At 51.1% G+C, this 21,887-nt stretch overlaps 4 protein-coding genes across 8 annotated transcripts; 2 read left to right on the top strand and 2 right to left on the bottom strand.

Moving 5' to 3' along the window:
* The first annotated feature begins 707 nt into the window (after positions 1-707).
* On the top strand, positions 708-3,778 carry LOC127312138 (probable 3-hydroxyisobutyrate dehydrogenase, mitochondrial). 5 transcript variants are annotated; one of them, XM_051342599.2, is made up of 11 exons: positions 708-854; positions 1,039-1,189; positions 1,368-1,456; positions 1,664-1,778; positions 2,012-2,162; positions 2,357-2,439; positions 2,566-2,661; positions 2,756-2,898; positions 3,026-3,110; positions 3,314-3,393; positions 3,490-3,778. In XM_051342599.2, exons 2-11 carry the CDS (start codon positions 1,070-1,072, stop codon positions 3,575-3,577), a joined length of 1,050 nt encoding a protein of 349 aa, XP_051198559.1. In that variant the 5' UTR covers positions 708-854; positions 1,039-1,069; the 3' UTR covers positions 3,578-3,778. The 5 variants fall into 5 exon arrangements, with proteins under 5 accessions (XP_051198559.1, XP_051198555.1, XP_051198557.1 ...); XM_051342595.2 differs by having other exon boundaries at positions 709-854; positions 1,353-1,456; XM_051342597.1 differs by having other exon boundaries at positions 715-854; positions 1,042-1,189; positions 1,353-1,456.
* Positions 3,779-7,903: 4,125 nt separating this feature from the next.
* On the bottom strand, positions 7,904-9,700 carry LOC127312137 (uncharacterized). The gene has a single exon (XM_051342593.2). The coding sequence runs from the start codon at positions 9,641-9,643 to the stop codon at positions 7,904-7,906; it is 1,740 nt and encodes a 579-aa protein (XP_051198553.1). The 5' UTR covers positions 9,644-9,700.
* Positions 9,701-14,727: 5,027 nt separating this feature from the next.
* LOC127312139 (geranylgeranyl transferase type-2 subunit alpha 1) lies at positions 14,728-18,958 on the top strand. Its single transcript, XM_051342600.2, has 8 exons — positions 14,728-15,009; positions 15,262-15,421; positions 15,548-15,714; positions 15,815-15,919; positions 16,306-17,109; positions 17,187-17,376; positions 18,035-18,212; positions 18,428-18,958. The coding sequence occupies exons 1-8, from the start codon at positions 14,894-14,896 to the stop codon at positions 18,820-18,822; spliced, it is 2,115 nt and encodes a 704-aa protein (XP_051198560.1). The 5' UTR covers positions 14,728-14,893; the 3' UTR covers positions 18,823-18,958.
* An 881-nt stretch (positions 18,959-19,839) lies between these two features.
* LOC127312140 (uncharacterized) lies at positions 19,840-21,583 on the bottom strand. The gene is made up of 2 exons (XM_051342601.2): positions 21,423-21,583; positions 19,840-20,443 (listed from the first exon to the last, which is right to left on the bottom strand). The coding sequence occupies exon 2, from the start codon at positions 20,423-20,425 to the stop codon at positions 20,051-20,053; it is 375 nt and encodes a 124-aa protein (XP_051198561.1). The 5' UTR covers positions 20,426-20,443; positions 21,423-21,583; the 3' UTR covers positions 19,840-20,050.
* Positions 21,584-21,887: the final 304 nt, after the last annotated feature.

The raw sequence follows: 21,887 nt of genomic DNA, 5'->3' as shown, positions 1-21,887 counted from the left end.
GGCACTTAACTAGTAAATATATGTATTTAACTACACAACATTAAGCTGACAACACGGTGTTGTTGTCTTTTTTTTTAGATCAAACGGCTGCATATATATTAGGCACTCTCAGATGCCAAAAGAGTCACAATACAATCTGGCGGGTAACCCAACCAAGAATTACACAGATTATTACTGCAGCCTAATTTAGCTAAACAATGCGCCACACCATTACCAGATCGATGCACATATCTAAGTGAGTGATCCTCAAGACTTTTGAGCAGAGCTTTTATTTCCTCCACGATCGGGCCATACAGAGACCGATCCAAATCCCTGCCCCGCAGCTTCGATACCACACTCAAGCAGTCCGACTCCAAGCACACCCTAGCAACACCCGTATCCTTTGCTAGTTCCAGCGCTCTCTTGCAGGCAGCCACTTCTGCGCCCTCGGAATCAGAAACAGAGGTTAAAAAATGGCTAGCTCCTGCCACGAACTGACCATGGTGATCCCTAAGGACCAGACCACACCCTCCATTGCCATTCTCTGGGGAGAACGCTAGAGGTGTTGTTGTCCTGGCTCCGGCACTGAATGCTACGGTTCCATGTAAAAAAATTAGCCCAGATATGTAAAGAACTAAAGAATACGTATTCCAGTTTTCCGTGTGCGAAACGAGGAGGTGTAATCTTGGGAGGCAGATGTTGCAGCCGATTTCGGCTAGCTCTTGGTGGCGTGGCGTGTGAGTCTCTCGAGTTGTCTCGGAGCGGAGTGTGATGACTCGGCGCCGGCAAAGCGATATGCACATGACGCCACGCCGGAATCCCACCTGCAGCTTGCTTGGCCACTCCACTCTACCTGCTCCTCTCCTCTCCCACCGGTAAGCTCCAGCTTCTTCTCTGCCCTGTTCCGATCACTTAATTCCTGCGTTCCGCGAGATGGGCAACGGAGAAATCGGAGGTTAGGTGTTGGATTCTGACGAATCTCGGCTCCTTTTTGTACTTGTTGATTGACTCATGGTCTCATGGATTGGTTCTGATCAACTCCGTTTGTGTCTCGTGCAGCAGGTTCAACTAGTGCTTGAGATCGGCGAGCATGGGATTGGGTGGTGCTGGATGGAGGAGCGTTGGCTCCAAGGCGCACAGATGGGGCTGCAGATGGGGCTGCCTCCGGCTCCGGGGCTTCTCTTCTGCTGCGCTTCCGTCTCACATGGAGGTTATTCCTCTGTTTTATCATACGACATCCTGCCTTCTTTCTTGCTGTATCTCTGCTGGCTGTATCGAACTGTCGACTGAAAATCTGAGCAGAGCTTACTTTAAATGGAAGAAGGAGCTGTGATCTTCTTTATTAATAAATGCATCGTTCTGATTTAAGATAGGCACCAACATTGCAGAGTGTTGGGTTCATCGGGCTCGGAAATATGGGCTCCCATATGGCAAGGAACCTGATAAATGCTGGATACAGGGTGTCTGTTCATGATGTGTAAGCCCCTGCGTACCTACTTTTACATTTTGTGAACCAAGATTCCTCTCTTTAGACCTTGATCAAAATTAAATTTGTTTTTGTACTAATTATTTTATACAGAAGTACCGCACCTTAGTCTAATGCATTTTCCTATGGTTGCCTTCAAAGTTCAAAAATATATATTATTATAGACCATCCAACAAACACTGAACCTATGATATTCAGCAACGAGAATGCCATGAAGAAATTCTCAGACGATGGAATACCCACAAAACGGTCTCCACTTGAAGTTTCCGAGTCGAGCGATGTCGTAATTACCATGCTTCCTTCATCTGCACATGTAAGTTCGTTACACGGCCAAAGCATATTTCGAGGAGTAAGTTGGTTACATGATGAGGCCACCCTTCCTGACTCATGATATGGAAAAAAAAAAATCCTTTTTTGAAGAAGAACTATAAATTGACTATTATTCAAGGGAATGGAGTGATGCACAAGTACTGTAACCCAAAGTCTCAAATCAGATTGAACCCCTTTGACAAATCAAATGCTTATATGCTCATCGGTTCTTTTCAGGTATTAGATGTATACAGTGGAGGGAATGGCTTGCTCGGTAATGGGGGACGCCTTGGACCATGGTTATACATAGATTCATCTACGGTTGATCCACAAACATCAAGAAAGATATCCATGGACATTTCAAGATGCCGTTTAAAAGAAAAGAAAGGTTATGAACTGCCATCACAGAAAATTGAACTACAATCCACAATGAGCTTATATAAACTTGAATGCTTTAGTCTACATGTGGAGACCAACTGCTAGTTTCCTTTCTTTATTTTCTCCCCCTGGCAACAATTAGAGTATTTGAAATCTCTCTAAACATTGGAGTTATATTCATGTGTGCCTTTTCTGTATCTTCAGGCTATGCCGAAAAGCCGATGATGCTGGATGCTCCTGTGTCCGGAGGTGTTCCTGCAGCAGAAGCCGGGACACTGACTTTCATGGTATAATTCCTTACCTCTCACAACTTATTCTTACTACCAGGAAAATACTGAGACTTTGCTGGATCAAACAATTATATTAGATAGAAGGGCCCGAGTCTTACTTTGGTCCAAAGGAATGATATATAGGTGGGTGGTTTAGAGGAAGCATATGTAGCAGCGAAGCCGTTACTTCTCGCAATGGGGAAAAAGCTTATCTACTGTGGTGGGGCTGGAAACGGCTCGGTGAGTTTGAATTAGTCCAGCTCTTCACTGAGTTTTGTTTATATAATTCTTGATGCACAGATGATTCCAACTCACTTTGATATGGATTTTTAAGGCTGCAAAGATCTGTAACAACATGGCTATGGCTATCAGCATGCTTGGGGTCTCTGAGGCCTTTGCTCTTGGTCAGAATCTTGGGATCAAAGCAAGCACTCTCACAGACATATTCAATTGCTCTAGCGCTCGCTGCTGGAGCAGGTATTGTCCTTCTCACCTATTCTATTGTAGCAGTAATATGACCTCTGTTTTTTCAGTTCATGACTTATAAGGTGCATCATCTTAAGTTTGTAACTTTGTACGCTCTTTTTGCGGATAACTTGAACAGTGACACATATAACCCAGTTCCTGGGGTATTGGAAGGCGTGCCTTCATCAAGGAATTATGATGGTGGTTTCACCTCCAAACTAATGGTATGATTCGAAAATGTTCTGCTTGTCGAAGTCTGTTTGTAAGTGGATTGATTCGTAAGAAAGCATTCCTCTTCAAATCTTGTAATCATATCAATGTGTTATGTAGTTTTCTCTTTACAAAAGAAGAACAAAAAAAATGTTAGATATCTGAACAATATCATATTGAACATGACTCGTACTTCATCATTTACATTACTCTACAGGCTAAAGATTTGGATCTGGCCATGGCCTCTGCATCTGGTGTTGGCTACAAATGTCCCATGGGCTCTGGAGCACTTAATATGTAAGACTATTGACAAAAAAAACATTACAAAAAAAAATTCAGAGAACCTCACAGTTCTGAGTTCCCTCTTGCATGACTAAGCACTACTCTCTGCAGTTACCAGAAGTTATGTGAGGAGGGCTGCGATGCCAAAGACTTCTCATGCGCATTCCGCCATTACTACACCGGAAAGGATGAAAAGTGATCTTGCAGTTATGCTTGTCACTGATGAAATAAAACGATAATAATGTTCTTAAATTGATTGAACTAAAAGTGTTAAACAGTGAGCAGACAAGGCTGGACTCCCCTGGGCATACAGTGTAGTTAGCTGGGTTTGCTTCTGGGCGACCAGTTTGCAGAACCTTTTATGTTCTCGCAATAAATTGGTACCGGACTGCATTTCTTACTCCGTTTCTGTCTGCTTGGAATTCTGTGTTCATAAAGTTCACACATACTTTGCGAAAAGATGAAACTAGGCAGGATTTTGCGGTACACTGTTCTTTTTTCACTACTTGAAACAGCAAAAAGAACTGCAAAAACAATTAGCTGAAAGTTTAACGTGAAATAGCTGAAAGTTTTTTGCGAAAACGCAAAAGATTTGCGTTTCGATGCATTGATAGATAGAAAGAAAGGTTATATGTACATGTCCAAGAGAGGACGAACACCCCGCACTACAACTCGACCCAAGAAAGGAGACCTAGTCTAGGGGAGGAGCTGGCGGACACCCCGGGCTCCCGCGTTCGCCCACTGTCGCGCTTCGGTCTTGATGTCGCCGAGCAAGGAAGGCACTGAAGGCCGTGCGTTGTCGAAGATCGCAGCGTTCCGGTGCTTCCAGATCCACCACGCCGTAAGCATGATTATCGACGATGTACCTTTGCGCAACTGGCGAGGGGTGGTACGCACCACCTGCGACCACCACTCCGCGAAGTCCCCCTCCGAAGGAGGTCCAGAGGTGGATCGGATCCACGAGAGGACCTCGAACCAGACCGTCCTGGAGAAAGAGCACCCAGTGAGGAGATGCGTCATAGTCTCCTCGGATTGGTCACACAGCGGGCATCTGGGCGCATGTGGTAGACCACGACGCGCTAGCCTCTCACCCGTCCAGCATCTGTCAAGACAGGCCAACCATATGAAGAACTTCACCCTAGGGGGCGCCCAGGATCTCCAGTTCAGCTCCCATGATGGTGAGGTGATCCCCCTGAAAGAGGGCCTCATAGCAAGAATGGGAGGTGTACTGGCCATCCGTCGTCCAAACCCACACCATCGTGTCATGCTCCTCCGAAAGCTGGAAATCCCTCAGCCTGCTCCAAAGTTGCACATATTGCCAAAGTGCAAGGGCACTGGGTGCTCCAGTTATGTCGGGGATCCAAGTGCGGTCTACCAGTGCCTGACGCACTGTACGCACCTTCCTGCGCCGTTTAGGAACCAGCGCGTACACCTCCGGCGCCATCTCCTTTATGGAACGGCCGCCCAACCATCGGTCCTCCCAGAAGAGAGCGGACTCTCCATTGCCAACCCTCATCGTGGTGGAGGCTGCAAAGATGTCCAGCTCAGCCTTCGAGAACTGCATGTCCAGCCCGTTCCACGGACGCAGGGGGTCAGTGTGCATCCTCCAGAGCCAGCGCACCCTTAGGCTTATGGCCATACGTGCCAACTCGGGGATTCCCAGCCCGCCTAGGTGCAGCGGTCGACACACCCTTGCCCAGTTCACGTGGCAGTGACCTCCATTGGCCTCTGCCCGTCCCACCCAGAGGAACCCTCGCAGGATCTTGTTGATCTGCTTGAGGGTCTTTTTGTTCACGGCCAGAACCGTTAGCTGGTGCAGCGGGATTGCCGCCAGCACGGCTCTAATCAGCGCCAAGCGTCCGGCTTGCGGCATCATGGACGCCCGCCACGTCGGCAGCTTGTCAGCTAGTTTGTCCACAAGCGGCTGGAAGGTCTCGGCCGACAGACGCCTTGTGGACAGGGGGATACCCAAGTACTTCACCGGGAAAGGCGCTAGCTGGCACTCCATGTGTGCCGCCGCAGCCCCAGCCTCCTCGTCCGAGCACGCAATCGGGGACACCGAACATTTAGCGAAGTTGGTGCGCAAGCCGGAGGCCTGTCCGAACAGCTCCAGGATGCCGCGTACCGCACTCAACTCTGCATCGTCCGGGTGGCAGAAGATCACCACATCATCCGCATAGAGCGACACAGAGGTCGCCAGATCCCGCCGCGCCAACCGTCGCAGCACACCCAGCTCATATGCCTTGGTCAGCATCTTGTTGAGCGAGTTCATCACTAGGACAAACAGGGATGGCGACAGGGGGTCCCCCTGTCTCAGTCCCCTCCGATGCCAGATCGGGGGTCCTGGCTCGCCATTGAGCAGCACCCGAGTACTAGCCGTGGCCAACAGCAGAGAGACAAGCTCTCGGAACCTCGGGCCGAACCCTATCTTCTGGAGAACCTCCATGAGGAATCCCCAAGACACCGAGTCAAAGGCCCGAGCAATATCCAGCTTCAGCATCACCCTCGGCTCCTTCTCCCTGTGCAGGAAGCGGGCTGTTTGCTGGACCAACATGAAGTTGTCGTGGATGCATCTTTTTCGAATGAAGGCGCATTGGTTGCGGTCCACCAGCGACTCCATCCGGGGTGCCAGCCTAGTAGCCAGTATCTTCGCCACCAGCTTGGCGAAGATGTGGATAAGGCTTATCGGCCTGTAATCACCTAGCGCCATAGCGTCCGGGCGCTTGGGCAGCAGCACCATCAAAGCCTGATTAAGGCCTTGGAATCCGCGCCCACACATCGTGTAAAGCTTGTCAAAAGCCGCCATGAAGTCAGCCTTGACCACCCTCCAGCATTTCTGCAGGAATTCAGCCGTAAACCCATCAGGGCCGGGAGCTTTGCCCGGCGGCAAGTGCTTGATCACCTCCCAAACCTCCTCTTCCGTGAACGCCACCTCGAGCTCGGATAGATCCTCTGTAGTGACACCCAGAAAGTCTAAGTCCAGCGAGTGAGCCCTTGCCACCGAGGTGCCAAGCAGACCCTCAAAGTGTGCGAAGGTAGCTCCTGCCATGGCCGCATGGTCGGAAACAACCATGTTATCCACACTCAAACTGTGGATTACATTCTTCTGGCGCCTGTAGGCTGCATGCTGGTGGAAGAAGGCCGTGTTGGCGTCCCCCTCCCGCAGCCATGCGATCTTTGCCCGCTGGCGAGCCATCGTCCGCTCAAGCGAGGCCAGCCCTAAGTAGGTCTGCTTGAGGTGGGCCCGGAGTCGACGCTCATCGGATGTGAGCCGTCGGGATTCCATGGCAATGTCCAACCTCAGCACCACTTCCCGCGCTAGCATTAGCTGCAGTTTGATAGATCCAACCTTCTTGTCACTCCAGCTCATGAGCCGGCGCGCCGTGAGTTTCAATTTAGCAGTGAGCCGCCTGAAGGGGTCAGTGTCCCCCTGGACCTCCTCCCAAGCGCTCTGAACCACCTCATCGAACCCGTCAAGGCGCAGCCAGAAACGCTCGAACTGGAACCTTTTCCGCCCTCCCGACTGTGTGGTGCAGTCAAGGAGTAGGGGGCAATGATCCGCCACAACCGTCGCCAAGCAGCGCAGACTGCAGCTACTATGGAGTCCCTCCCAAGCCACGGTGGCAAATACCCGGTCAAGCCGAACCAGAGTAGGGGTTTCGCGCTCATTTGACCAGGTGTAGCGTCTTCCATGCAGGTAGATCTCCTTCAGCTCACAGTCGTTAAGGAAGCGGCGGAATCGTCCCATCATCCTACGGTTAAGGTTACCATTGTTCTTGTCCTCAGCCCGGTAGATCATGTTGAAGTCCCCGCAGAGAGCCCAGGGTCCCTGGTGGATCCCGCGGACGTCTTGAAGCTCATCCAGGAAGGCGACCTTGTCAGCCTCAGCCTGTGGTCCGTAGACGCAAGTCAGCCACCACCATGGTTCCCCCCCAGGGGGAGCAACCCTCGCAGTAATGCTATTAGCACCTATGTGGGCGCTGTCAAGCTGCACCACCCTGCTCACCCATGCCATAATCATCCCACCCCGAGTTTCCGTCGCAGGCAAGCAGAAGTAAGCATCAAAGTCCGCGCCCAGCGCTTCCATAACAATGGCAGGGGTTACAACCGCAAGTTTTGTCTCCTGGATACAAACGATAGATGCACCCGTGGTGCCTACAACACTCCTAACAGCCGTACGTCGCGCGCGATCATTGAGGCCTCGCACGTTGGCCACCAAAATCTTAGGTTCGTACAACATTGGATCGACTACAAGGCACACCCTAGATAGCGAACATCGGGGTCAAGCCTCCACGAGGCGACCACCCGACATCCCCAGCATCGGCTGAGAGCAGCCTCTGATCGTGGAGAGCGTCCATCCGTAGAACTCCGCGATGGCCTCAATCATGTCATCCGTCAAGGGGAGCTCGTACATCTTGTGGTAAGCTTCGAGGGCAGCCGCTGACGGCGCCTCATCACCAGAGAGTAAGCCAAGCTTGCGCATCAGGTTCCGTACCGCCTTCATCTCGGCGTTCATCCCTCCCGGTTATTTCGCGATCCTGGAGCTCCGGCGCGGCTGAAAGTTCAGCTCCACCAACCGTCGCCTAACAGCAGGGGTTTGGAGGAGAGCATCCGAGCGCGATTTCGCAGCTTCAAGGAACTCCCCAAGCGTCCTTGGTCGCGCCAGAACCGTCGGTACCCTAGGTACCAAGGGTTGTCGCGTTCTCTGGAACACCATCGGTGGCGAGGCGAAGCGACACACAGCCGGAGAGGGGCCGCCAGGGGCAGTGTAGTCGTCCTCTACCGTGCGCTGTGGGGCCGGGTCTGCCAGGATCTCCTCGTCCACCGCGTCGTCGTCAACCAGAGCCTTCCCCTTGTCAGCGTCGAGCATCGGCCGCGACAGTGTTAGGGTTTGGCAGGGAAGCACATCCCACGACGGGGAGCTGTCCACGACTTGGCCCAAGATCCCATCGCCCTCGGATTCCGGCCCAGCACCATCCCCAGCCACAGGAGGGGGCGGGCTGGCAAAAGCGGCCAGGCCCAGCAGCGACCTGGGGATGAAAGGCCCAGCTAGGTCCTCCAGCGTCAGCCTTTGGACAGAAGGGGGCTCCTCTTCCCGCTCGTTGGCGCGCGGAGGCGCGGGAGAGCCGCCCAACGGCACGAAAATCCCACCCACCTGGAACCTTCCTGCACTGGCGCTGGCCCCATCGCCTGCAGCATGATTTGAAACCGCCTTCCCTTTTGGACCAGATCCGTCCAACGGCGCCGACAAAGCTGACTCGGGCGCGCCCAACAGCCTCCTCTGGCCCTCCACTGGCCCCACCCTGACGCAGCCCGCTCCTTTGGACCGATCGTTGACCGCGACCAGGTCCAGCGACTGGAGCGCCGGTGCATGGACTGGGTCCATCTCCGTCCACGTCGGCCTGTGGACCGCGCCCACCACGTCCCTGGCGCTGGAAGCAGCCGGTGCGTGCGCATCCATGGCGCCCACGACCGATATGGTGGCGGCGCTCCTCGCCGGCGTTCGCACCAAGACGGTTCCCACGGCAACCTCCAGCTCGTCCGGCTCAATGGCGCTCTCAGCAGACCTAGCCAGCTCCTCCGTGTTTCCAATGGCCAGCGCCTGTGCGCTCTCCGCAACGTCTCTTTGTTCAGCCACGGCGCCAATGGCAGCCTCACCGACGTCAGCGCCATCACCGGCGGCTTGTGCAGCGGCGCGTGCCCGCAGCTCACGGACCTTGCGCCCTCCACGCCTCCTCCGCTTGCTCCGCAGCAATGGCGCGGCCGCCGGCGCACCCACGACTGCCCCTGAAGACAGGACCCTCGTGGAGCCACCGCGGCTGCCGCCACCTTGCCCGGAGGAAGCAGATGCCTCGCGATCACCGCCTCCGCCGCTCCCTGGCAGGGTGTCAGGAACCCCGCGCGTGTAGTTGTATTGGCGGCGTGTTGGCCATGCCGGGGTGCTTCCATCACCATCGTGTGCACGGCCGCCGGCATTGCTGTTCGGAGCGTTGCGGCGGAAGTCGACGGTGCGGGTCACATGGACGATCAGCGGATAAGCCAACGTGTTGATGTGTGGCGGCACGACCGCCTGCGCCGGCGCCGCCAAGTCCTCAAGCGACGGTGGCTCATCCGGCTCCACAATGTGGAGATCAACCTCCTTCGGGATCAGCGCGGGGTCGAGGCACCACGCCGATAACCGAAAAGTGCCCATGTCCGCGCGGGACCTCGTTAGCGGGTGCAGCCGCTCCACCCAGGCCGCCGGCGCCAGGATCGCCTCCGCCATGGACAGGTTCCAAGCGTTGGCCGGCACCCCCTCCACTTCGACCTCGACGTGCACACAGAGGCCGCCAGACACGGCGTGCGTGCGGCGCGCCCATGGTCTGAGCAGCAGCCGGAAGAACGGAGACGCGATGACCTCATCACCCAGCACCCTGTCCCGATCCTCTCTCCTCGCGAAGAAGATCAGAAAGTCCTCAGGGCGGTGGCAGTGCACCGAGAAGCTTCCCGCCGGCAGACCGTGGACGTCTTCCAGCGCCATGGCTACCTCCTCCGTGGTGACCGCGCGACGGACGCCGACAATCACAGCGAGCAGTGCCTTGGCGAGCATGTCCTCCGCGTCGTCGATCTCCGCCGTGCGAGGCAGCACGCAAGCAGCACGCGCAGGGCGTCGCGCCAGCTCACCACCCACCGCTGGAGCACGCAGCGCCAAGGGGGCAACTTGCTGATCCTCGCGGCGTGGCCTTGACAGATCCTCGACGCGGCGAGCCAGCGGCAGTACCGGCGCGACGGCCCTGCCACCCACTGGCACCGGCGCCACCGCGCGGGCCTCCCCAGCTCATGCGGCACCAGTCACGCCACCGCCGCGCATCTACTCAACCCGGCGCCCTTCGGCAGCCCTTGGTGGCGGGACCTCCTTCCTCGGCGCGGCCCTGTATGGCACGATGGTCCGGCGCGGCGCGGCGTCGGCCCCCGAGCGGGGCCTGCAGACGGCGCGGCGCCTCCATCCTTCGTTCCATCCCGTCAGCGCGGCGCCACGGCGAGCTGGAGGCTCCCCGGCAGCCTGGTTGGTCCCCGGCGCACGCGCGCGGAGAGCACCGGCGCCATCATCCATGCGGCGGCCGCGGCCCCCCTCAACATACGCCCGTCTGCGTGCCGGCTCCGCAGCGTCCCACGGCGGCGACCCCGGCCGCGGCGGGCGGGGAGCGCACACTCCCGTGCCATATGCCCAACCTCTCCGCAGCGCAGCACACCGGGCCGACGGTGCAGTCGGCGGCGCGGTGGCCAGGCTGCGTGCAGAGGAGGCAGAGCCCGTGGTACTCGTCGTAGGCGCCGACGACGCGCTCGGTCCGCGCCGCCTTCGCCGCCACCTTCCTCCCAGCTCGCCGGCCGCGCGCACGCTTGCGCGTCACATGTGTGGGTTCCTCCCACGGGTTGTCTTCGTCGTCATCCATGGGGTCGTCGGAGTCGTCAAGGCCGTCAAAGGCGACGCCTTCCTCCTCCCGGAAGATCTCAGACCTTACCTCGCTGCGCGCCCTTGACGATTCCGGTCGGTCGCCGTGCTCCGCCCGCCCGCCGCCGAGCTCCACGCTCTGCGACCGCGGAGTGTCCTCCGAGTCCGAGCCGCGGCCGCCGCGCCACCTGTCTTCGCGCCCGCGCGGGCCCGACGTCGGCGGCGAGGACGGGGCCGGTGAAGAAGTGGTCGTCGTTGCCATGGCTCGGCCGCCGCCGCGAACCGACGGAGGCCCTCGGCACTCGCGCAGCACTCCCTCTCGCTGCGCTCCCTCTCGCTGCGCTATAGCTGAAAGTTTAACATGAATAAAAAATGTCCTAGAAAATATTTTCGGATCAAGCCCTTTTTGCTCCATGCCCTACACCGGGGAGTTGAGATTGCACAACACAGCCCCACGAGTAGGCATTGAGCTCCCGAGATGATTTTGGTAGTCGAAATTTGACGTGGGCAGGATCAACACCCTGAACCGGGGCGGTGAGGTCGCAAGGATCAACGCTATGCTTGGCGATGTTGAGCTTAGGCATCTCGATGTCCCGATTCAGGGTCTTGACATCGTGCCAAATCATCTTTGATCCTCAGACGCATTTAACTGTGGCGTTGAGCTGTGCAACCTCAACGTGCCGGTGTGGAGCGCTGAGGGAAACGGACGGTTTTGAATTTATTTTCTAGTACTGTTTAGTTTTGGCTGAAATTTTCGATTTCAAGACTCTGCTTGGTGGTCGTGCGTGCCCCACTACCTCTCCGGACGCAAATGTCTTCTTTCTCTTGGCTCACGTCCCCTTCATCCTTTACCGCCATGTCTCATTTTTTCTCGAAATAGGCTTTCGCCCCGCTATATTAATATAACAACCAAGATACAACAAGCTTGCTGGGACCGCAGCACAACCAAGCCCAAACAAAAAAGAAAAAGAAAGATAAGAGAAACAAATGCCGACTACGGCTGAGCAACGAACACGAAAACAACTCGCAACCGCTGCGCCCTCCGGAATAGTACCACCACGCTCCTAGCAGTCCGAATCGCCGCATACCAAGCAACACCTTCAACAAGGAAAACGACGACGACGACGCTGCTGCCCGGACTAGTCCTAGGGTTTCCCCCGGTATGCGGAGGTGATGGGGGAGAGGTACACGCGACACCCTTCAGGAAGGAAAGACGGCACCCGCAGGCGTCGCCGCGTCGGTGTCGGACAAGCCGACAAGGATTTCTCCCGACCCACACCGCCACCACCCCGAACAAACCGAACTGCTCCACCTCCTGTCGTCCACCAGCGTACGCCACCACGGTCTTGAAGCCATCATCACTGTCGCTCAAAGGTCACCAACGCGAGGCCTAGAAACAGATAAGGCGAGCGCAAGGTCGGAGATAGCAGCAGCACAACCATGCCAGAGGGAACAACCTCCACCGCCCGAACTGGCGGTAGTCGACCGGACGTAGTAGCGAGACCAAGTCAGGCCCAAACTGGCCCGTCCAAGTACTCCGCCGCCACGCTGCTACTGGCCGGATGTGTGCTGCCATCGCCAACCCCTGCCACCACACCTCCGCTGCTTCCAGGAGAACGACGTCGAGCCAGGGGCCAGAGGCCCGCCCCAGCCCAGATCGGGCCCAGATGGGCCCAGATCAAGGCAGAGCGAGCGCCGCCAGCCGTCCGGCCACCCCGCCGCCCCGCTGCCAACGGCAGCGCCGCCGCGTCACCTCCCAGCCGACCTGCGGATACCACGCCGCCGGATCGACCGCCGCCGCCGAATCGCACCGCCACCATCGAGAGGCCGCCCGCGCCCTCCGCGCGAAGGGTAGTGGCAGCCCCGCCGGCGCCGGCGCCGCACGGACAACGCCCGGCGGCCCACGCCGACGGCGGCGGCAGGAGAGAGCTGGGGGGAGGAGCTGGGGGAAGGGGACTAGGGTTTTCGCCCGTCGCCCGCGGGGGGGCGAGCGAGCGAAGCGAGGGGGGCGAGCGAGCCTTATCATGAGTTCTCTACCACCGCCATGTCTCATTGGGATGCCCATCCCTAAGAAGTGCTGGTGTTACCCGTTTGGTGTTGGTGAACGCTCGAAAGTACTGTAGCTATCTCATGTCATCCTCACCCTTATACTTCCTCCTCCACATCCACATTTCTTTTCCTTTCTTGCAAGGAATTGGCACAAGTACTGCCTTTCAGTTAGAAGACATAGAGTTTTACGATTAATTAGTGAAAACTGAACTAACCATATACATAGTAACATAGGGCATGGAGCCCTACCGGTCGACAAACCAGCGGTAATAACCATAGAAAAATGCACCATCAAAACACACCAAAATAGACGGTGTGGAAGAAAACCACCGACAGCCCCAGAGAAGCACTAAAGAGTAATAGACCAAATTATTTGTATATTATTGTGTCATGCAAATAAACATATTCTTCATGAAATTTATACTTATTTACCTAGTTGTAATTTTTCAGGACTTCGTAGAAGTCCAAAATATATTAATTTAATTTGTTAAACCAGCTACTATTCAATTACATCATCTCATAGTAATTATGGAGAACGAGAATTGTGTATACGCAAAAGCTGACCAAAACTTAAATAATAACTAACTTTTACGTTTTGGTCAACCAAAATATCCAAATCAATCCCTAAACTGGAAAAAGAATTCAGTGTCCCTGTTAAAACACCCCTCATATCTCATATTTTTAGTTTTCGGGGCAATACACCCTCCGTTCCAAAACAACAATGCTACATTTATGTGCAAATTGGATACATCAGTTACTTACGACCTGAGGTGTCAATCATGCAATGGTTACAGGAGATCTTTCCAAAACTGTCACAGGAATCACTTCCAATTACTTGAGCTCACATTGTGCTCGTATGAATTACGTAGCAGTTTGCCTGTAAATCTAGAATTATTGGTCCCGAAATAGAATGCATATGTCGAAGTGAAACTTTTTAAAATTTAACCAAAAATATATGTAGAAAAAAGTTTAAAAATTTATAATCTCAAAGAAGCTCCCCAAATCAACAGCTACGCATGTTGGAGAGTTTTAAGAAGACCAATGCTAGAACCATCATGAATTCCTGTTCAAAAAAAAAAAGAACCATCATGAATTATACTTTTATTTTGTGTGCATTTGGCATTGTCATTTTCTGTATACTTGGTCAAATTTCAAAAGATTTGACTTTAACAACAAACTACTTATACTAATATAGTTGTAGAAAAAGCCCTTGGTAATTACAGTAGCAAATGGACAGAACCCTTTTGCCTCGACTTCAAGCAGTTTACTAAAGGGGCATGGTATACAAAAGCCTATGTCAAACATCAGTGAAATAGGACAGATTTGGCTGGAATTCTATTTGCCTCATAGAGTCATAGGTGTAGATGCAACCATTGCCCAAAGAGTATATTTTAAAAACCGCAGGTGTACATCCGGACATGCACACCAAATCTCGCAAAAAATGATATCTTTTGTGATTATTGTAAAAAAAAACTTGGTGCTCCTTTATTTTTTTATTTTTACACAACCCATAAAAATAATTTTCCCACAAAATTTTGTGTGCGAGCATAGCATGTCCAGATATACATCTAGATTTTTTCACAATGTTTTAACATTTTGAAATACAAGTAAAATAAAATTTTCATAATAGGTGTATTTTAGTCCTATAAGCCAAAACACGTCCAGATTTTTGGCATGCTAAAATCCTTTTCTCAGCAAAAAAGTCAAAGTTAATTTATATTGAACTCTTGGAGGGAGTATACTGAACTGAACCCCTCGGAACCTTGGCGCAGGGAACTTTCAGCTCCGAAGTCTCCCGTCCAATTTTCGGGGAAATTTGGGCCAATTTGGAGCTCGCACGGACGAGGCGACCTCGAGTGGAGCCGGCCACGCGCGAGGAGCCGACCTCGAGTGCGGCTCGCGTCTTGGCGGCGCGAGGAAGGCGACGGAGACGAAGGAATTGTGGGTCCCGCGTGATTTTGACAGGTGGGACAACCCTTCTCTGCTCGAGATCTAACTCCGCGCGACCTCAGCCGTCACCGGACAAGGGACGAGATGCACGGCCAGCCTCGGCGGCCCAAGAAGCCGGAGGACGGCGCGGCGGCGGCGGCGAAGGCCGCCAAGCTCCGGGACCTCCAGGCCCAGGTCCTCCACAACCACCACACCTCCACGTAAGCCTCGTCCTGTTCCTTGCTCTACGGCCCCCGCCTCGCGACCTCCCGAGATCGAACTCTAACCAGCAGCTAGGGCCGATTGGATCCTCTTCTATCCTCTTGTAGCTTCGACCGGATCCTCGCGGCAGCTGTCGTACATCTCGCCCTCGTTCCCCCACCAACACTCGGGATCAAAATGCAGCAGACGACACCAAAAATTCAGTTTTTCCCGCGGTCATGCTTACTGACGCGGTGAATCCGGGTCTGCAGGTACACCGAGGAGGCGCTCGGGCTGAGCTTCAAGCTCCTCGAGATCAACCCGGAGGCCTACACGGCGTGGAACTACCGGAAGCTCGCGCTGCGGCACAACCTCAAGGAGCTTTCGGAACCGGAGGCCATCAAGTCCGTTGTCGATGCCGAGCTCAGAGTGGTAGGTTCGATCCATCCGTCGTGCATTGGAGGATTGCTCTATGCCCTTCCTTTTTTTTTTGTGCAAGAAATCAATTTCGCACGCTGTGGTCGATTGCTTGATGATCCTCAGTTGGAATTTTGAAAGGTGGAGGCTGCGTTGAGGGCGAACCCAAAGTCCTACGGAGCGTGGTATCACCGTAAGTGGCTGCTAAATCAAAGGCTTACCCCAGTGGATTCCAAGCGTGAATTTGGCCTCCTGGATAAGCTATTAAAGGTGGATGCGAGGAATTTTCACGGATGGAACTACCGCAGGTAGGATTTGTATTTGTTGCATCTCAAAAAGAAAGATTTTTCTTTATTGGAAACTAGAGGATCAAGATGGTGTTTGGACTGATTTCTCCACCCTGCACAGGTTCCTTGCAAAATTTATGGGGGTGCCAGAAGAGGATGAGCTTAAGTACACAATGGTTAAGATCTGTGACAACTTCAGTAATTACTCAGCATGGCATAATCGCAGGTACGTAATTGTTAATGGACGTCAGTTCTAAACGCTCTTCCCACATTTCCATATACTGACTGAATGAGAACTTAAGCTACTCCAAAATTGTGTTCTGCCTGTAGTGAAAGATGCAACACATGTATTTGACCCCTAGAAATTTGGTGCATGTCTAGCAAACAAACTTGATGATTTAGTATTTTAAGATTCAGACTGAATATTTGTATCCTGAAGATGCTTACTCTGTTTATTTGGTGCTGTATTTCCTGAGTACGTTGTATTATCTTGTTTTTAGTTATTTTTCCGTAGATAGTATTACCTTTACCCACTGATGATTTTGGGGCCTACTGTTTGTCATATCTTCTTCTTGTGTTACATGCTGCAATATCTCGCTCTGTGTATTGCAGTATACTTCTGTCCAATCTGCTAGTCCAACAGAGCAAAGGTTTTGAGTCAAAGCAGAAGATTTTTAAGGAAGAGTTTGACCTCGTTACCCAGGCACTTTTTACAGATCCAAGTGATCAGAGTGGATGGTTTTATCACCTCTGGCTTTTAGCTCAGACATCTAGTCCAGAGAACCCGCAGCTGATTGCATCATGGCCATGCAATGATGCAAAGCTCAGTATATTTCCTATCAGCAAAAGTGACGACCTAAATATGGTGTCTTCCTCGAGCTCCATTTGTTGTTACTCATTGAAGGACAGGATTGTACCCATTGTTCTCTATTTCGATGAGCCTGTCAAAGGATTAAATTCATCAAATGTGAAATTGAATTCTGATTTGGTGATTGGAAAGGATATTCAGTGGAGGCCCCTCTCAGTAACAGACTCTGGGCATTCCAATTGTTGGGTTACATATCTTGAAATTTCAAATAAAAAATGTAGCAGTCCACAACAATTTTCTGTTGAAGTAGGCATACCCTGCTCAGATGACATGGTGTCTAGAAGTGGCTCCCCTTGCACTTCTCCTGTGCATTTCACATTTACCATTGAACTAAGCAACAGCAATGATAAACCACAGGATATTGATTTGTTTCATGAACCAATCTCCTGGAATTGCTCAGAATCATTTCGGTCTGATGGAAACCCTAGTTGTGTAGCTTTTGATCAGCTAAATATCTCGAATACTGTGGTTCAAGAGAACTCAAAATGGCATTTGGAAGGACTATCTGATCAAATCGACCTCTTCAGAGAATTACCTGATGAGAATAGGTTAGGCTCTACCTTACTTTTGCAACGGCTGCTTAATCAACTTGACCCCTGTTTTCACATCATTACCTCTTTTGCAGCAAATTTGCCAAGTTGACATTAGCACGTCTACTACTTGCTTGTGCTGCAATAAAGTCCCGCGGAAATTCTCTGATAGAAAGAAAGGGGTACTGTGAAGAGGCAGTAGGGCTCTTCAGTGACTTGATTAACTTGGATCCATCACATAAAAGGTATTATGAAGACGAGCGAAGCTTAGTCATAATGGATCAGGTAACTTGGAAAATGTTTGAGCACTTTGTTCAATGTAAGACGTAAAAAATTTAGTATTGTTCAACTTGGTTGTTATGGAAAATGTTGCAGAACCGCCCACCCAAGAACATGTATTCCACCATTGCGGCATTTTAAATTTGTTTACAAGATATTTCTCCTATCCCACATATAGTTAACACCTACCTTTTCCCCACTTATATTACTAAGGTGAAGTAAGTGCAAATTTCACCATGTACTTCCCATTGATTTGTCCCCTGGACTAGACCTATGTAGATTTGGTTAGTTCATTAGAAAGTTTGACAGCTCTATGCTTGCTGTTGTAACTGTACTTTTTGAAGCCAATTAATCAGTGCATATGCTAACCACCTTTATAATCCTTCGGACTGTCTAGTAATCCAGGTAAATGTGTTCATACTTTGACAGCTTGATACTCTGAGCTTATCTGAATGTGACCAATGATGTGGGTATTTTAACACCCTCTGGAACTACGATCACTCAAGTTAGAAGGTTAATGATGCTAATGAAAAGGGTGGAGTATGATTTGTTAGCATTTTGCAAATTTTATGTAAAAGATGTTTCTTTCATGTTAGATGTCATTGAATGGGTCTTATTTTGTAGCATCGAATGTGCTGCTATCTAACTTGTTGTTTTCCTGCAGTTAACATGCGATATGAGGACTTTCATGAAGTACTGTTCAGTCCAAGTAAAATCGAATTCAGCTCCACTAAACCATGTGCAACTCTGCAGATTGTCGTTAACCTGCATTGGATTTACTGAACGCATGTTGTGGGTTCAAATGCTGGACCTAAGCCATAATAGTCTCAGATCAGTTGAAGGTTAGATCTTAAAATCTTGCAACTCTTGTCTCTACTTTAGAAGCATTTTGATACTGATCAGTGTAATGGAGGTCCGGTACCTGCTAAGGAAATTAAATTGCCAGTTGATTCAAAATAATTGCTATCTTCATAGATAAATTTCTCAAGCTCTATTACCTGATGGATTAGCCTCACAGTGCAATGTCTACAAGAAACTGAATTCTGTATGTTTTCAGGTTTGGAGGCTTTGCAGCAGCTTGCGTGCCTGAACATAAGCAACAACCAGATCAGTAGCTTCACATCACTTGAACCCCTCACTAAAATAGTTTCTCTGAAAGCACTGGATCTGTCTTTTAATCAAATTGGAGCTCACCCTATTGACACGACACGGTATATCTGCTCCTCTCCGTTCTCACACAAAGGCGAACCATGTGAGGAAGCCTTTGAAGCATGCCGAAAGAAAAACATCGACGTGGAGGATTTCTGGGACGCCATACTGTTCTTCAAATCCGTTAAGTTGGTACAGCTTGACATCAAAGGAAATGCAGTTGCCGACAAGGATGACTTCAGGACTGTCGTGACGACACTCAGTGCTTCTCTGAAATGGCTCGATGGCACATGTGTTCATTAGGATATCAAAGTAAACGTTGTAAGCTTCTTTTTTTTGAGCTAGCAGGCTAGCAGCTGTTGACTTGCTTCATATGTACATTGTTATGCAAATCTGAGACCAGAACATGATATTGCAGAGATTTCTTGTTTGTTTGCAATGATTCTTTCTTTGTTACTACTACTCCCTTTCAGTTGTGGGACATTTTGCAGTTACCTTCAACCTTCACAGCAGAAGGTTGGGACTGAAAAATGAACCCCAAAAAAAACATCAACAAAGTGAACTGACACTGATAATGTATGTGTCCCACCAGTTTCAAATTTGGCTGATGCTTTCATAAATACGTCAGCTACAATCTCAGAGCCAGTGAAAAGTAGCAGGGCAGCACTATATGGAACGAAAATATGGGTGCAAACATGCTGTGAGGTGTGAGCTGCTGCTGGTAGAATCCGCAGGTGCAGTTGAGCACTTGAACTGTTGATGTAGTATCTCCAGGGCCCAAAAGAATTTGACCATCAGATGATCCTTCCATTATGCAAATAGTGACTCCCTCTTCTCGAGATGCATTCAGGATCAACATCAGGTAACAGATAGTAAAACAATCTATTGTGGTCTACACCAACGGGAAACAAGAGGTACAGCAATATGAAGTCTCTTAATACATCAATTCACTGCAAATACTAGAACAGGAAGTTATACTAGAGTGACCACAGCCATCTTGATGGATGACATACAGGGGAAAAATCAAGCATGGCTAGAAACATGTCATGAACCTCTTCAGTTGCTACTATGATTCAACCAAAGGAATTTTCAGTTACCTCGAAGGCTGAAACCTTCACAGCAAAAGTTTGCAAGACTGAAGAATCAACCCAAAATTAATTCTGCATAAGCTGTAGACTAACACTGCAATGATGTATGCCTCGACCATGATTGAATCCACTTATGGTTCCATAGATAAGCATCAGTTACAGTCACACACCAAAATTAATGTACAAGGTCTTGTTGATTGGAGATCACACAGCAAGTGACTCCGAGAGAGGATTCATATGGAACAGAAATATGACTACCAGGCTACCGAAATGATTCCAGTTAAAATAACAAAATATGAACAGGGATCTCCAGTTGACAGAATTGATTACAGATAAATTTCAAAAAAATTTGATTACAAATAAAGTCCCAGCATGAAGTTTTCCAGACACAGATTCATCTATGCTGTATAGCTTGAGAAAGCACTAAAAAACAAAAGCATCATTCACTTGTCCAAGGACAACAGGGACATCTGCTCTTCAATAAAGCAATCAACATGGCAGGACGAACGGCAGGCCGCTGGAATCAGGATGAGCCCGAGGCACCGCTGTTCCATCGGAGACGAAGAAGAATGGCGCGCGCTGCGGTACTCCACCGCGTCCTGAAGGATTATGTTCCCTTGCTTGTCGATGCAGTGAAACAACCCGAGGAAATAGCGTCCGTCGTTCACCCCAACGAGCATTCTCCGATAAAGCAGCTTCTGGAGCCTTGAAACATGCGGCGAGCTTCTGCTAGTGGTATCCGCAGGTGCGGTTGAGCTGTTGATGTAAGCATCTCCAGGGCCCAAAACAGTGTGACCATCAGATGGTCCTTCCTCCATTGTTCCAACGAAGGCTCCCTGATGCATTCAGAATCAGTAACAGGCAGTAACAGAATGCTGTGCTAGATTAGCCACAGCCATCTTGGTTTTGCAATTATGAGTGTGGGTAGAAAGATGTCATGAACAGGTAGATGTATGCATCATTACAAGGTTGATCTTCAACTAGAAACAATGTTAAGTTCGATCCACAGATGAACATAGCTAGATGAAAACGGACTGATAAGTATCATGGTAACGTGCTGACGTGGAATTACGCTGACTCGTAGATGCAAACGGTTCAGTATTTTGCCAGCCTCTTCAGAAGCTACTGTGAGTTGTCCGCAAGAAAAAAAAACTGCCGCTATAAACGAAACCACCTGTGCTGATTATGAAGTTCCAGAGCACAGTTCATGAAATCTCCAAGTGCAGATTTGGAATCCATGGCTTTACCAAAACTTCCCAGGGTTCTGAGTGCAGCCCTTTCAAGATGTTAGAATGGGAATTATCCCCTCACATGTCAATATATCATACTCATGGCATCGCAAACAAACATAGTCAAGCAGCCACAAATCAACCATAGGCAACAGAACTAAATTTTGCTAAACACATGCTTAGAATCCCAGGAGCAGCCTTAATGTGTTCTTCTTTTGCGGGGGAAGCAAACCTTAAAAATGTTGAAGCGATAATGCCCACATGTCAGTATGCCCATAGTCCGAAAATTCCGTTCAAACTGATGAATCAAAAGTATAGGTCTGAATATTCCCTACATTCCTTCCTTCTGTCGAAATGTATGTGCTAGTGCTATACTGGAACGCCTAAAAGCGAGTCTAGCATCTGAAGTTCCGAACGCATCCTCCAGTAAGTAAATTACTGCACTTGAGGCAGCCACTAGGTTCTGGCCGGCTCCTCCCGCCGGCCGGTGCGTGGCAGCCACTAGGGTCTGGCCGCGAAGGGGGCGAGCGGGGGAGCGAACGGGAAACGATGTTTACTGAGCGAACGGGAACTGCGAAGGGCTCACCTGAGCAGAGGAAGGAAGGGCGAGGAGGGTAGCGGACACGCCCCGACCGGACCGGACGCCGGGGTCGAGGGAGGCAGCGCGCGGCGGCGTGGCCGGATGAAAGGAGGGAGCACGGCGCTGATGGCGATCGGAGGAGGGTGAAGAGATTGGAGGAAGGTGGAAAGGGCCTGGGCCTTCTGGGCATCCAACGGGCCCGGCCCGGCTCAGGCCCGGACAAGTTTAATTGTGTAGAGTGGCTGAAAGTGTGTATGGCGTCCATTTTTTTTTTTGTTGAACGGGTACGTGTCCAGAAGGACCCGGAAGCTGCTTCATTTATGAGCGGTGGATGAACAAGTTACAGGGGAGTCCACAGACAAAGTAGAAACTGCAGAAAAGACCCCAGGAATTACAACAAGGTCCTTAGGACAAAAAGATAAAAAGCAATCGGGTCCTCGAGATCCTTCTCCACCGTCGAAAGCTGAGCTC

Source organism: Lolium perenne, chromosome 7 (assembly GCF_019359855.2).
Source record: "Lolium perenne isolate Kyuss_39 chromosome 7, Kyuss_2.0, whole genome shotgun sequence".
In the NCBI taxonomy this organism is placed as follows: Eukaryota; Viridiplantae; Streptophyta; class Magnoliopsida; order Poales; family Poaceae; genus Lolium; species Lolium perenne.
Note: the sequence above shows the minus strand (reverse complement) of the source record. Positions and strands in the feature narration are given on the sequence as shown.